Raw genomic sequence first — 15,817 nt, forward strand, 5'->3', positions numbered from 1 at the left:
TCCTTCTGCGTCTCACCACTCAGCTCCTAACCCGGCTGCCCTGTCCAGCCAGATGCGCCCCAGCCCCAGCCCCTCCTCCAGCACCATCACACCGTGTTGGCGCCCCTTCCTCTAGCCTCCACGCTCCCCCCACCAGGTGGCTCTGAGCGATTCCCTCTTCTGGGAGGTGAGGTGCAAGGAGGGGGCAGGACACCAGCCGCAGTGCCAGCAGGTGGGGAGCACGGCACTGCGGTGAGCGTGTTGTGTCTGGGCGCCCGGGGCGTGGGTGTGTGTGCACACGCCCGCCCAGCCAGCCTCCTGGGAAGAGGTGCTCCACTCTGCCAGGCTGCTGGGGGCGGCCCGTTCCGCTGTGAGCACCCAGGCGGTGGCCGCCCTCACCTCCCATAACTCTGAACCCCAGCCTTCCCTCCCTCACCCCAGTTCTGGCCAGGGAGGTCCGAGGTCCGTCCCCCTCGGGGGTGCTGCACCCCGCAGTCCGCGCCGGCGGAGGCTGCTGGTGGAGGCTCTGGCTGGGCTGGGGAGAAGCTGAGTCACAGAGACGAAGGGCTGGCTGAAGAGGCAGCAAGCAGCCTTTCAGTTAGACGTCAAGGAGGATACCCCCTAGGGGAGGAAGTAAAGGGCATCGGTCGGGGCGCCTGCAGCCTCCCCTTGCCCAAGTTCCTGAGGAAAGCAGGGCACACCCCCCACCAGGCCCTCAGCCGCAGGGAGTCCCCACTCCATGGTGCTACAGTGTCTGCTCCAGGGAGGAGTCCGTCCGCGTACCTGGCTGCTACGGGCCCCACGGGGGTGAGTGGGAGTCCCCAGCAGGCTGGGCAGATGACGGACTGCTGCCTGGCGGCCTCAGGCTCCAGGGTGCTGAGAAATCCTAGAAGCAGCCATGGCCCTGTGCTCACCGGCACTGCGGCGGCGGGAACGTCCTGCCGTCCTGCCCTCCTGCTGCCTGTGCCTCGGAATCTGAGCAGGCTGAGGGGAGCAGGCCAGGGAGTCAGGAGATGCGGGGGCCGAGAGACAGAGACACAGAGGGGGTGACGGAGACCAGGAGAGAGGATCTCAGAGGGCAAGGCGGAGACTTGTGGGGACAGAGGCAGGCATCAAGATGGGGGGACCGAGATGCAGGGATGCGAGGGACCTAGATAGGGAGGGGGAGATGGGCACTCGGGGAGGAGATGAGGACAGATGGAGGCATAGAGACATAGGGGTGACGGAGACAGAGAGATGGGGAGAGAGAGCTGATGACAGAGAGCGAGGCCCAGATGCAGACGAGGACATGCAGGGCAGGGCTGGGGACACAGGCTCAGATGCAGCCTCCCAGCAGGGGAGGAGGAGCCACGGGAGGAAGAGAGCCTGGGGGAGAGTGGCAGCACATGCCGACAGGCAACGAGGTGCCCCTGCAGCACCCTGAACGAGGGGGTTGTGTCCATCGATCCTGGTATTGTGTCCTTCCCCAGCAAGGAGCCCAGCCCTCTTTCTTGCCCATTGCTGCTGCCCTGCTCAGGCTTGTCCTCTCCCACTGTCACCTACCTTACCCCTCAGTTTCCCTGCTGGAGATGGTGACACCCCTCTTGCCCCTCTCTACCAGCAGAAGAAGCACCCTTTTTGTCACACCCCACCCTACCCATGCCGTCCACACCCTCCTGCTTCCCCCATCCCTTAACCCACTGGCTGGTGAGAACCGGCAGGACTATTTCTCCCAGAAGGACTGGTGAGGAGGACAAAGACAGGACACTGAGGAGGGAGCAACTTGAGGACATGTGCCTTGAGGATGGAGGTGTGATCTGACGGAGGGCAAGCACGTGTGTGCCCCCCATCTGTGAGGGGGCAGAACATGGAGCAAGGAACTTACTGTGATTTATCCATTCCTCTCTCTCCGTCCATCCATCCGTCCATCCATCCATCCATCCATCCATCCATCCATCCCACACACATGTCCTGCACATTGGAGTTGGGAGAAAACATCCTGATTTGTGGCGTTTATAGCGTTTGCCAATTACCATGGTGTAAATGCTAGCAACATGACGTCACTGAATGTGGGGTTAGGAAGAGACATGTGCCCACACTGGGCCTAGGACACTGTGTCCTTCCTTTCAGAGAGGTCACCAGCAAGTGAAAGGTCACATTTACTTGATGCCCTAGGCGCTCAGAGAGGGATGTGTGGAGTAGTCCGGGATCCAGACTGGAGGAGGCATTCCGGGAGAGCCCCATGCAGGATGTGGTCTGAGAGCTGAGTCTGAAGGAAGAGCAAGGCATAGCCAGTGAAGGGGGGCGTGGAGGGCACCATGTGGGGGAGGGTCAGAGGCACCATCCACCGCACACCAAAACCGAGAGATTTGTAAGGAGTTCCAAAGGAGTGGGGCTCTGGGTGGGGGCTGGGATGGACAAGTGACAGGAGACCGGTTTGGAAAAAAATTCAGGGCCAGGTCCTGAGAGGCACAGGAAGGAGTTGGGATTTTTTCTTGAAGGCGTTAGGTTCCCAAAAGAGGTTGTAAGCAGGTCAGTGATAGGAGCAGGTTTGCGTTCTGTCAAAAGTCCTCTGGAGCCAAGGAGGGGAGCCAGGAGGCAGGGAGGCCGATGAGAGGGCTGCTGCAGTGGCCCAGGCAGTTCCCGCATCTCTGTCCCTGGAAGCGGAGGGAAGAGGGCCAGGGAGAGCTGGCTGTTGGCTGGATCTGCAGGACTCCACACCAGTTGGAGATGTGGGGGAAGGAAGCAGCAAGGACGAGACCAGGTTCCTGCTTGGGGTGGGAGCACTGGGCCTTGAGCAGGATGTTTGAGATATCCCGTGGGACATCCCAGGCCATAGCTAGCAGGTTGCTGGAGCTCCGAAGCTCTGGGTCTGCCTCTGCCTGGGTCTGTCCTGGGGCCAGGCTGCTCCAGGAGGAAGGGGGGTGCGGGGAGGGGTCTTGGGGGCACAGGGGCTTCCTAATCACCCCCCTCCTGGCTCTGGGGTGCTGAGGGCAGAGGCTGACTTCGTCTTCTAGAAGAGGGACAACAGAGTGAGGTGGAGGAGAGGCTTGGGGCCCAGCGGTCTCCTGGGCTGCAGATGAGAAAGAACCAGGGTCCTGAATGGACCACCACTCCGGCCAAGAGAGGACAGGGCCAGTGATGATTCTGCTCCTTGCTCAGACCCATCCTGTCACTCTAGTTACATGTCCAGGGAGGGTTTCTATTTATAAGTGAGTGAGGTCAGCTGTTCAAGGAGGGGGAAGCTGGGGATGGAGTGGGGTTGGGGGTGGGGGAGAATCCAGATGTGGCAGATCGTACCTTCAAGGGCCCTCACAGACTCCTTTGGGATCCTGCCGAAAACCGGGGACTCTCTCCCCAGAAAACACACACATGCATGGACACCCCAAGTGCAGCCTTTGAGGACAAGGGTTTATGGACACCTCCCACCCCAAGCCTATCCCTTGGGCCTTCCAGGAGTTCTTGGCCTCCAGACAGAGGAGCCCTGGCTCAGGAACGGACGCTGCAGCCAAGCAGGACATTGGGGGAAGATCCTTCTAGAGCTGCCCTGGCCCCAGATTTCCAAAGTCTCTCCAGATGTAGGGGGGGACATGGGTGCTCTTTTGGAGACGGCTGGCTAACGGGGTGCTCATATTCCTTCAGGCATCCTCTGGCTCTAGGCTCCCCCAGTTCAGCAAACACCTCCTGTGCTCGGCACGCTAGAATAGAAGAACAGAATGGCAGGGGGCGGGGGACGGAGCTAGAAGCAGCGGAGAAATTTAGGTTCTAGCTGAAAAGTTCTGCTTCATGGACGGTTATGCCAAATGCCTTAAGGGAGGCTTCTGGGGACAGAGGAGAGAGGCTTACACCCAGGTGGGAGCTTAAAAAGTCTTCACAAATGAGGTGGCTTTTGAGAGCGGTCCTGGAAAGACAGGCGGGAGTGGCAGCCGGGGCAAGGAGCGGAGAGGTGTCGGTGGAAGGATGAAGGGGAATTCGGGCAGCCTGGCCTGGAAGGGCACAGGGGGGCATGGGACACTCTGAAGGACAGTCAGTGCCTCCCCCTCCCCCACCCGAGGTGTCTGAGCAGGAGTGATGTGAGTCGGGGGCGCGGTGTGGAAGGAAGCCTGAGATTCCGGTGGATGCCAGTGGGCAGGGTCGAGGGAGGGGCCCAGAGGCTATTTCTGTCCCTCAGATCAGAGGCAGTGAGGGCCCCAAGTACGGTGGTGGTGGAAGGAACGGGGTGGGGGCAGCAAATCCATTGGCAGGGTCTGTGGGCCCGGCACTGCTGTGGGAAGGAAGAGGGCCCACACAAACCCTAGATAACACCCAGGTTCCAAGACAGAATTCTGGAGGGAGGTGGAGCCGGCCGTCAGGGAAGGGGCAGTTTGGAAGAGGGGGTGAGAGGGTTTGCCTTTGAGCTGGACGCGGGCTCTAGGGGACGCTATAAGGCGGGTCTGCTCTCTGGGTGAGGAACCAAGGGCTCTGAGGGAGCTTGTGCAATGTCGTCCACACCCCAGTGACAGCTGCGGGGTGGGAGTCGGGGAGCTGGGGGCCAAGGGGAGAGAGTGGGTCTGACTGAACTCAGGGGGAAAGGCAGCAGGAGAGGAGCCCTAGGTGGGCAGGAGGTGGGTCAGGGAAGTCAAGGGCACTGGCAGGTGGGGCCGGCAGCAGGCTCGGGTGCTGCCCTGGCATCCGCGAAGAGGGGGGCTTGGAAGAGCGTCTGGAGAGAGCTGGGGTGCTGCGGCCTGAGGTTTGGGGGGACTGGGCCTGCACTCACAGGGGGGTTTCTGCTCTGAGGCCAGGAAAGGAGATTGGAGGGGTGAGGGAAACAGGGGTAAGTGATGGACAAGACTGGGGCCCGGGGGGTGTGGGGTGTGTGTGGAGGGGGATGCAGGTGCAGGTGGAGGAGGGGAGGAGAGAAGAGTAGGCTGCCGGTCGCAGAGCTATTTGTGGGGAGGGCAGTGGAGCCCCCTGCAGCAGGGGCCAGGTTGGGAGTGGGGACTGGGTGGGGGAGGATGGGGGGGCGTGGGGCGTGGGGAGGGGGGAGGGTCTGGAGCAGCTCCAGCCGGGGAGAAGTGGCGCCCCTGCAGCAGAGGGTGGTGAGGGAAGGTGGAGAGCTGCCGTGAGGCCCCCCGCTGGCATTGCCCTGTCCAGTCAGCACAGGCCCGTGACGAAGCGACACTCAGCCATTCCTTAGCCACGGCGGAGGCGGAGGGGGTGGGGACTCCCCTGGGCTGGGGCCGGCCCTGCAGGCGCCCCCTGAAGTCCCCGGCAGGAGGGCAGCCTTGCGGTGGTCCACCAGGGGCTCCTGCAGAGGGGCGGTGCCGGCGGGTGAAGGGCAGGGGCCCCAGCTCGGAGGCTGAAGTCTCACGGCCTTCGGGTCGGCTGGCCCTGGGATGAGCAAGTGCTGGGGGTGCCCTGCGCCTACTCTGCTTGGGCATTTACTTGGGGCGCTTCGAGGAGCTGGCAGGAGATTGTGGGGAGGGGCTAAAGCCGCCCCTGGTTAGGGGGCACCCGGTCCAGTGTGCATGAGGGGCTGGAAGGAGATCTGCGTGGAGCTCCCAGGGGTCTGCAAAGAGCAAGGCCATGACCTGTATGGGGAAGCCTGTGGGCTTTCCTGGAAACCACCTGCCACCCAGGTGTCTCCTGACTTCCCTTGGAGGAGGAGGAGGGGAGAGGTCCCAGTGACCCTTACCCCATCACTGAGGCCCCGCCTGGACCTCCCCTCCCGGCTGTGGGGGTGCAGCAGGCAGGACTGTCTAAAGCCGAGGTGAAGTGAGCCAAGGAGTCAGAACTGGGGAGCAGAGATTTCCAGGTCAGCGAAGCTGTGGGAGCTGAGGAGCTGAGGGTGTGGGGGTGCTTGGGCAGGGCTGGGGTGACTTGTCCGAGCCTCTGCTCAGCGGCTGCCCGGCTCGTCCTCCCCTCTTGCCTTCCCTGTGTGCCCGAGCCGGCTCCCAGGCCTCCTGCCCAGACCGCCGCGGTATCCCCCGAATTGGTCTCCATCTCTCCGTCTCTCTGAGCCGTCAGCATGCTGACACCGCTGCAGCCAGATTAATCTTCTTAATACACCGCTCTGCACACCTCTCCCCTTGCCCTCGAAGCCCCAGTGGCAGCATTGTGGGCAGAGGCAAGCCCAGCCCGGGGTGGGGAGCAGAGTCAAGGCCATCCTGCCTGGGCCCTGCCGACCTTGCAGCCGTGTCCCCCATGGACCCCTTCCACTCTCTGGGAGAACCACTGGATTCTTGGTCTCCGTGCAGTCCTTTCTCTGCACCTGGGCTCATGCTGCCATCAGCCGGGGATGCCCTCCATGGGGTTCTTCTCTGCACTGACACTGGCCTCAGCTGGGTTTGAGCTCCTGGGGTGCTCCCGGTGTTTATCCCCAGCGTGGTGCTTGCTGCAGCCTTGCAGGTGTTCTGTTCTGCCACGTGTGAGGCCCGCTATCACTGTCAGTGCCCATGGGGCTGCCTGAGCGTGGCTCCGGGCTGGGTGTTTTCACGGTCTTTAACTCCCGCCTTCTGCCGAGCAGCCTGGCCGTGAGGTGATGCTACCCTGCTTAGCAGAAGAGGCCACTGGGGATCAGAGTGGTTAAGGGACCTGCCCAAGGTCACACAGGTGGAGAGTCTCAGAGCTCTCAGACCTCCCACACTCCGGTTTAACCCCATGCTTTGATTGCCAGTGTGCTGCACACAGTGGGCCTGTTAAGGGTTGGACAATGGAGGTGCTATGGGTTTCAGGGGGGTACTGGTGCTGGGAAGTCTGGAGGAGCTTATGGGGAGTTACAGTTGCTCCGCGGTGACAGGCTGAGGGGAGGGGAAGTGTTGAGAGATGGGGCATTTACAGTTAGGTCTTCCCAGAGAAGAGCCTGGGTCCCCCGGTGGGAGAAGCTCAGGCTGCCAGGCCTCAAGTTCCCAAAAGCCCCCACAGGGCCTTGATGTTTGTGAACAGAAGGGAGGATACGGTCCAGACCTGAGAAGGGACCTGCTGGCAGCAGGAGTGAGTCGGGGAGGGGGCTGGTGCCCAGCTGATGGGCCTGGGTGCGGCTGCACGGGGTCTCTCTTGGAGGATGGGGGTGAGCAGTATGGGAAGATGCAGGGGAAAGTGCGGGCAGCCCTTGCTCTGTACCTTCCTAAGCAGTTCCATCAGGTCACCACACCCCTTGGAGCCTCCGTTTACCTGGCTGTCTCAGAGCCTGGGAGGAAATGAAATCCTGGGAGGGAGCAATCAGCCAGGGCCGTGTCCAGGGAGGGGACCCGCAGAAGTCGGCTCCCTCCCCTGCTGTTTGCTGCCGCAGTGGCTGTGATCATGGCCCTGGTCCCTGGGGCAACCGTGTTGCTAAGATTGTGTCTCTGTGTCCTCGTCCTGCATTTGCAGAACATTCCCAGCCTCCAATTTAGTAACTTGGGCAGAACTGTCTAGGGGAGGAGAGCCTTTTCCCATGGATTAAGAGGGGATACCGGGGCCTCGGGAGGAAATAGCCATCACCCTGAGGTGCGTGCAGGGAGAGTGCGCGGGAGACGGAGGGCGGGCTGAGGCATAGCGCCTGATTCTCCTTTCCCCCTGCTGCTCCAGTCCCAAAGCTGCCTGGAGGGTGAGGCGGGGGCTCCAGGTTTTGCTGGAGCAAAACCCCTTCAACCGGGACCTACGATGCAGGCCTTGGGGGAACCCCGCGCTGTCTTTCTGATGAGGCTGCCGGTTGGTGGCAGGTGTCCATGAGCCGAGAGCCATCAGGCACAGATGGCTGCGACCCCCTTGGATGCGGGGGGGCTCATCAGGAAGTGCTGGGAGTACCCCCTCCACATACCCAGTGCTGGGTGTGCTTTTAAGAATCACTGGTGCAGTCAATACAAGATTGCAAAAGCTACTGTGCTTTCAGGTACTGTTTAAAAATGTTTTATTTATTTTTATTTTTGGCCCTCTTTTTTGAGGCATCATTTATATGTCATAAAATTCACCCATTGTCAGTGCACCTCAGCTGTGTTTTCAAATCAACTTGTTCTTTAATCATACATCTAAGTTCATGTGAAATATAATTTTACACACTTTGGAAGGCACATCGTGAATTCAGTCCATCCGTGTGCCTGGATTCACACATCCCTTGCTGTCACCCGGCGTGGGTTTGAATCCTGACTGCCTAGTACTATCAGGGGTCAGAACGAGCTGGGATTGGGTCCCACTCCCTGGTTGTCCCTGCCCTGTGTCTTTGAACCAGCCATTCACCAACTGTTGACCTTTCTGCTCATCTGTGAAGCGAGGGTGCCAGGGCCACTGTGTGGATGGCGTGCGGTAAGACACAGGGCGAGCCTGGGAACCCCCCAAGAGCCCCCCTGTGTGTCTGTGCTTATCACCTTTATCCAATCCAAGGATGGACAGCTGGGCGGGCGGCAGAGGGACAGGGAGGCAGGCTCGCTGACCACGGCTCCCTGGCAGACTGGACTTGGGAGCACAGAGTGGGGATCCAGTTCGTCAGGAGGGGTCTGAGCCCTGAGCTTTGTCTGCCCCTGACAACGACCCTTCCCCACCACCTGCACTGCACTAATGCCGGAGGGACCCAAGGTCCTATCTCTCTGTGACCCTATTCACTAGGTCAGGTGGCCGTGCCCCCTCCAGCCCCCACTTGCAGGTGGGGGAGCAAGGACTTGCTTGGGATCTGCTGGACCCATGGACTCCTCGCCACACTGGCCGCCACAGCTGGCTCTCAGCCCTGCCTGCTGACCCCGGCTTTGCCCTCGGGGGCTGCCGTTGGAAAGAATCCAAGCACAGGCTGAGAGCTTCTCCCCTTCTGAGCAGCTTCTGACCCCAAACCCTCCTCACCTGCTGGTCCGAAGGCCCTTCCTTCCAGGTCTCCCCACCTCCTACCCAGGCTGGCCTCACAAAGTCAGGCCATTAGGATACATTTGGTGGCGTCCAGGCCTGGCTCCATGCTCGGGTGACCTCCCTGGGCAGCCCGCCAGGTGAGGCAGCTGGGCAAGCAGGGGGACGTGGCTGAGGGACTGAGGGCTTCATCGGCTTGTTTATTTGAACTCAGACTTCTTGAGCTGCTTTGAAACTGGGCTTTTGGGTGATGGAGACACCCCATTAGGTAGGCAGTGGGCTCCACGGAGCCAACCATGTCTCCCCCTGCATCTCCAGGCCTCAGCCCAGCCCTGCCCCTCTCTTTGTCCCCAAACGTGGCTCATGCCTGTGCTCCACCCTGTGATGCCCTCTGCGCCCCTCTCCCTGGGGAGACCCCACTTAAACCTTCGGAGTCCATTTCAAGGGCTGCCTCCTGACTAAGGCTTTCTCAGGGTGTCCCTCCTTCGCCGTCTCTCCCTTAGACTCTTGGATTTACTGTCTGGAGAATTTATTTTGGCATCTGAGTATCTAAGGCCTCTTGTGGATATTTAGCTATTTTGTGTACAACCTGTCTCCAGCGAGACTCTGGGCTCCCGGGAGGCGGGAAACATAGTGGGCATGTTTTGGCAGCTGCTTTAATACCTGATGCATTGCTAGGCATACAGTAGACACTTAATATTGACAGAAGGAAGGCGGGGGAGGTGACTAGTGAGCTGGAATAGCAGAAGTTCGTCATTTCTGTTGACCTCTCGAGGATGTGTCCTTGGTCCGTGTCTCAGAGCCTGGGTAGAAGCATAGAAGTCAGTTACCGCCCGTGGTGCATGTTCGGCCAGAGAGGTCGAGACTCTCGCTGCAGGTCACACAGTGAATTGGCAGGGAATAGGCTGGGAATTAACCCAGGTGCCCTAGTCTCAGGTAGCAGCGCCAGGTGCCTCCTGGTCTATGACAACCCTTCTTGGAGTCTCCCTTCTGCCCATCAGTATGTTTGCACGCACATGCATGTGTCTGTGTGCGTGTGCCTGCTTGTGCGTGTGTTTGTGAGTGCATGTGTGTTTGTGTGTGCCGTGTGTGGGGGTGTGCAGTGTCTGCATGTGTCTGGAAGGAGGCAGCGTAGCCAACAGTTGTCCAGGAGAACGCTGCCAAGTCCACAGAGTAATCGTAGAGCACGTGTGACTTTGCGTGTTACTGTGTGTCTGTGTACTTGTGTGGGGCCTTGGCAATCACGCTCTGACGTCGGCCAGCGTCACCGTGCTGCTGGCCGTGGCCTGCCGAGCTGGAGTGGCAGCACAGGATGAGCTGGCTGTCGGAGGTCCTGGCAGGAGGTGGGCAGAACCTAGAGCTCAGGCTTCCTGCAAGCATGAGACCCAGAGCAGGGATTTTGTGCGGCGGCTGCCCCAAGTGCATTTCCTCATGGACCCTTTGGGGGAGGGTCCCCCTCCAGAGCCTGGTCACCCCCCACCACCACTGCCCCCCTGCCCTCCCCCCAGCCCCAGCTGACTATTCCTGCGACTCCTCTCCCGGTGGCCCTCTGCAAGGGAGGACAGGGATGAGGGGCTCAGGGATGAGCCTCGGCTGCTTCCTGCCCTGCCCCGCCCTCCAGCCCGAGGAGCTGACCAACGCTCTGGAAATCAGCAACATCGTCTTCACCAGCCTCTTTGCCCTGGAGATGCTGCTGAAGCTGCTGGTGTACGGCCCCTTTGGCTACATCAAGAACCCCTACAACATCTTCGATGGCGTCATCGTTGTCATCAGGTGTGACCGCCCCTCCACGGCACCTCACCTGAGGAATGCCCGTGGGGTGGCTTGGGTGAGATGCTGCTCAGCCTGTCCCTCTGGGGCGGAGGGGTTTGGAGTCAGGCCCCCCCTGACCCGCAGGCCCTGCTGCTCCCCCAGTGGTGGGTGATCCCCTCCATTGGCCCTACCTTGCTCAGGCCGAACTTGGCCTTGCGTCTCCTTTGGCCAGACCCCTGTGCAGTCTCCTCTCTCCTGTCTCTACTTCTTGCCCTTGACCCCATGCGGGCCCGGGGTGAGTGAGGACTGGGAGCTGGCTTTGCAGAGGAGTTGAAGGAGGTGTGAGGCCCGGCCAGCTGTCCGTGCACACAAAGTGCTTGGAAACCGTCTCAGACACCCGCAACTTGCTTTAGGGTTCCCAAGACCCTGGGAAAGTGCTCTGTCCCCCTAGGCCTGGGGCCAGGAGAGCTGCTTTATTGCTTTCTGGAATTGGCTTTAGATTTCATTAGAGGAGAACAAAGCAGCTATTCCATAACGGCATGCCATTGCATTGGCCAGAATTTGGGAGAGCACTCTCCGCTGCCAGGGTGTGATCGTGGGCCCGGATGGGGGATAGGGCTGGAGCTGTCACCTGCATCCATCTCAGGAGCTCCCCTCTGGAGCCCCAGGGGCCCCCCGCGCCCCGCCTCCTCAGGCCGTGCGGGCGTGCCCGGGTCCTCAGACGCGGCCAAGGCCCTCTCTGAGGGAGGGGTCAGGGAGGGCGAGGCGCAGGGGCTCAGGCTCCCTGCCGTCCTTGCAGCGTGTGGGAGATCGTGGGCCAGCAGGGGGGCGGCCTGTCGGTGCTGCGGACCTTCCGCCTGATGCGGGTGCTGAAGCTGGTGCGCTTCCTGCCGGCGCTGCAGCGGCAGCTCGTGGTGCTCATGAAGACCATGGACAACGTGGCCACCTTCTGCATGCTGCTCATGCTCTTCATCTTCATCTTCAGGTGAGGGCGGTGCGCGCCTGCGCCGGCGGGGAGGCGGGCCGAGGGGCGGGGCGCCGCCGCCCTGACCCCCGCTCCCGGGGCTCCTGTGTCTTCAGCATCCTGGGCATGCACCTCTTTGGCTGCAAATTCGCATCGGAGCGGGACGGGGACACGCTGCCGGACCGGAAGAACTTCGACTCCCTGCTCTGGGCCATCGTCACCGTCTTTCAGGTGCCAGGGTAACCGGGTGAGGGTGGACGGAGGGAGGGGGGTGCAGGGGAGGTGGCCCCGGCAAAGGCCCTGACCCCCAGCCTCCGCCCGCAGATCCTGACCCAGGAGGACTGGAACAAGGTGCTCTACAATGGAATGGCCTCCACGTCATCCTGGGCTGCTCTGTATTTCATTGCCCTCATGACCTTTGGCAACTATGTGCTCTTTAATCTGCTCGTCGCCATTCTGGTGGAGGGCTTCCAGGCGGAGGTAACCTTCCCTGCCCGCAGCAGGCCGCTGCGGTTGGCCTGGGAGGTCTTGCAAAAAGTGCCCATCAGGCTAGGCATTGGGGTGGGGGTGGGAGTGTGGGGCCAGGGCGGAAGGCTCCAGGTCTCAGGCAGCCCCTCAGCCCTGGGGAGACAGGGTGGTTGTAGGGGAATCCCTGGGGCCAAGGTTAGCTGCTGAGTGGGCTTCGGTATCCAAGTGGGCTAGATCCTTCCCGGGGAGCTGGAGAAGTTGGCAGAAGGGGCAGCTGGATCTCGAGCACAGGTACTCTCAGGGACATCCGGAGGGGACCCATCTGAGCCAAGGGCTGGGGGAAGCATGTGTGCAAGTCAGCTGAGCTCTAGCCGAGCTGATGAAGATGCCACCGGGGCCCAAGCAGGGCTAAGCTGCCCAGGGTGAGAAATGAGCCCAATTAGCGGCAGGCAGGGCAGAGACGAGCGTCCTATTTCCAGCCCAGGCTCCATCACCTTCGTCACAAGCAGCGTCATCAATTAATATTGATTCACATTGACCCTGCCCATGCTGTGCCAGGCCTCAGCTTCTGCCTGAAGGGCGGCACGCTGTCCCTCTCCCCCAGCTCTGCCCCTCTCCCCCGAGCTGCGGGCCGACCCAGCCTCCGGGCATCGTTCACAGGCAGGTTGACCCAACCTAGAAATGCTCCAGGTTGGGCGTAGAGCAGCTCTTGGTCCAGTTCTCTCCCGGTGACCCGGATGGAAACTCCCGCTGTGGCCGGGTCTATAAATACTCGGCACACGGTGGAAAAACAAAAATCTATTTTCCGACTCTTTCCCAGCCTTGCGAGGGAGGGCCGTTCCCCGTAGGCCGGCTGGGCTGGTGGGGTGCGGGTGGCTGTCCCACACCGGCCTTCTCCTGCTGCCAGCCTCACAGATTCTGTAGTGATCCGTGATGGCATTTCCTCCCGCAGGGTGGCAGCGAGGGCAGCTGGCAGGGGAGGCGCGCCCTGCCGTGGGGGATGGCGGGGCCTCTTGTGCGGGGAGGCGCAAGGCACCTACTTGGGGCTTCCCTGGGGCCTGAAAAGTGAAGGGGTGCCACCGTGCTCCCAGAAGAGCCAGGGTCTCTTCGGATACCTACCACGCTCAGCCACTGCTCTCAGCCTGTGGGCAGAGGCGCTGATGGGGATGGGGGCCCTGCAGCCCCTTCCAAACCACCGTGCCCGATGGCTAAGACGCCCTCACAAAGATACAGGAGGAACTCCGTGGAGGAAAATGGAGAACACCCCGAGCCTATGTCCCTCCCCTCAGCTGGGCGGTCGGCCACCTGGCAGGCCTAGAGGTGCCCGTGCAGACAGCCCCCTCCCCACCGCCGCCCCTCCCAGCAAACACCTTGTTAGATGGAGTGCTGCCGGCCTGGTTGCTAGGCAGCCGCGAGGTCTGCCTGGGAATGAAGGCAGGTCACTCACTCCGGCCCTGCTGGGGGCCTGTGGCTGCCCCAGCCTGAGGGGGGCGGGGTAGGGCCTGGGGCCACAGCATCCTCAAGCGGCAGCGTAGCACACAGGTGCCTCTAGGAGAGGGTCCCACTCAGGGCTTGGTGCTTCAGGCCTGGGCTGGGATGGAGAAAAGATGTCCAGATCAACGCACCCCTGGGGAGGACGGGGGAGGCAGGGGCATGGCCCTGGAGTGCCCACAGGAGGGGCTGGACCAGCTGCCCGCTGTCCTGCATGTGGGGGGGCCAACACCGGGGTGGGGGAGGGGAGGGTCGGTCACTCCATGCCAGTGACCTGAATGTGTCCAGAAACACCTGCCCTCTAGTGAACGAGTTTCAGGGGGTTGCACATGTGGCTTTGAGGGAGCCCCACAATCTGGCAGGAGAGGCTGCTTTTTGCTATTGTGATGGCCGGCTTTTTGACACACAAGGCAACCCCCCTCGGTAGAGGAAGTGGCCGCCCCCATTTTGTTGGGCGGCACTAGCAGGAGGGCTCAAGGGTAGCCCCTGGCTGGCCTTGCCACCCTGCCAAGAGGTAAGAGGGAGGAGCCCCAGGGGGCTGGGCTGGCTCGGCTGTTGATTTCCCGACTGCGGGGGGCAGTGCCCTGAATCCCTGTATAGTTATCATCCGCACACTTAATTAAATGAACAGGCGGCAGGCCCTGTGTGAGGCCATTAATTGATATTAAACAACATCATAGCTGTCATCCCCGTGTTACTTGTCACATCCCATCCCAGTGGGAGCAGCTGGACCCGGTCTGATTTGGAGGGACGCGGGCTGAGCGTGTGGGAGTGGGGAGGCCTGTTCCAGCTCCCGGCCTTCAGCCCCCTCCCAGCCTCTGCCTCCAGCCCCTCCTCCTCGCCATCCCTCTCCGCCCAGTCCCCAGGCCCCTGCCAGCACGGGGCTGGAGACTCAGGTGCGAGGCTGATATCCACCTCTTATTCTCCGTGCCTTGTGGCAGTTGTCTCAGCTTCTCCAAGCCTCAGGTGTCTCCTCTGAGATGGCATGGGTGGTCCCTCCTTCCCACCTTGCGAGAGGCGAGCTGGTATTAATAAGGCAGTTTTGGGAGGGCTGGCACGCCCCCAGTGAAGGGTAGCTGTCATTATTTGGATTATTGGGGGGCACAGTCTCCTTCCCTGCCCTTCTCCCCATCTTCCTGGCCTCTGCCCTCACCCTTCAGATTCATTCTGGCCTGAGGGCCTGTGGTTGAATTCTGGAAGGCCGTTCTGTCCCCTTTCTCCTCCTCCCCTAGCCCCCGGTGTCTCGTCCCCCTCCCACCCTGCCCAGTTTGCACCATCCTTTTCTTCACCCTCTTTCGACACTGTTGATGTCTGAAAGCCCGAGCGCCTGTGACCAGCGCCCGTCCCCTGCCTCCCCGTCTCCCTGTAGGAAATCAGCAAACGGGAAGATGCGAGTGGACAGTTAAGCTGTATTCAGCTGCCTGTCGACTCCCAGGGGGTAGGTACGCGATCATGAGTCGGCATGCCCTCCTCCCCGTGCCCTGTGCCCCCTCCACTCTGCCTCCCCGTCTCTGTGCTCGTGTTCACGCTCAGCTCCTGTGCAACTGTGGTAGCTGTGGTGGTCATTGGTGTCGTGAGGTTTGCTTCGATTTTAAGTCCCTTCCCCCGCCGAGGACATGGAGAGGGGGAGCCTCCTGGCCTCTGCCCCCATCAACCTGCCCAGGGCACCGTTCCCGTCCCCCGCTGGACTGGTGGAGGGGCGGGAGAAGGAAGGGACTTAGAATCCTCTGTGTGCACGTGTGGGGGACACCGTGTGTGCGTGCCTACACTGAGGTCCCCGAGGAGTCCCAGCCATCGGACCTCCGTGGACTCGGGATCCGTGGCCGCAGACCGTGTTCCCCCCTCTCTCTCCCCTCCCCCTTGCCCTGAGCCCCTATTGGAGACCCCACAAGCTGCCTCAGCTCAGGACAAGTCTGTGGAGGACGTGAGGGTGGAGGTGCCTCTTGCCGGAAGGTACCAGAATTTTAAATCCACTTCTGAGTCTCTGGCCCCCTGACCGCCTGGGAGGCCCAGCAGGTATTCAGGGACGTGCTCCTCCTCTGGCCCCCACGCTGAGCCTGTGCTCTGCCGTTCCCGCACTGGTACTGGAATTTCGGGCCGGAGCCAGGATCCCCGCGGGACCCCACGGTGCTGTGCGTCCTGAGCAGCCCCCTGGAGCTCCCGCTTGATAATTAAAAGCCTCGTTAGGGATGTAAACTGAGTTAATGAAAATGATCCCCTGAGATGCCAATTACGCAATATTTATGTCCTTATCAAAAGTAGCAATCAAGTATTTCTTAATAACTTCTTAAGGAGAAGTATGTAATTACTGGGGAACCTACTGACCTGCTAAGAAGGAAAAACTGCCCCAGAGACAGGGACAGAGGTACAAATGGGGCCAGGGGAAGGGGCGGG

The 15,817-nt window shown here is 61.1% G+C and overlaps 1 protein-coding gene across 2 annotated transcripts in view; it reads left to right on the forward strand.

Moving 5' to 3' along the window:
- CACNA1G (calcium voltage-gated channel subunit alpha1 G) overlaps nt 1–15,817 on the forward strand; it is a 61,608-nt gene that overhangs the window by 18,437 nt on the left and 27,354 nt on the right. For both annotated transcript variants that reach the window (XM_045773109.2, XM_045773110.2), the window contains exons 10-13: nt 10,370–10,521; nt 11,300–11,485; nt 11,581–11,695; nt 11,789–11,944. In XM_045773109.2, coding sequence (XP_045629065.2) covers nt 10,370–10,521; nt 11,300–11,485; nt 11,581–11,695; nt 11,789–11,944 — 609 coding nt within the window. The remainder of the gene's footprint in view (nt 1–10,369; nt 10,522–11,299; nt 11,486–11,580; nt 11,696–11,788; nt 11,945–15,817) is intronic.

Source organism: Ursus americanus, chromosome 23 (genome assembly GCF_024610735.1).
Source record: "Ursus americanus isolate L20-20 chromosome 23, mUrsAme1.1.p, whole genome shotgun sequence".
Taxonomy (NCBI): Eukaryota; Metazoa; Chordata; class Mammalia; order Carnivora; family Ursidae; genus Ursus; species Ursus americanus.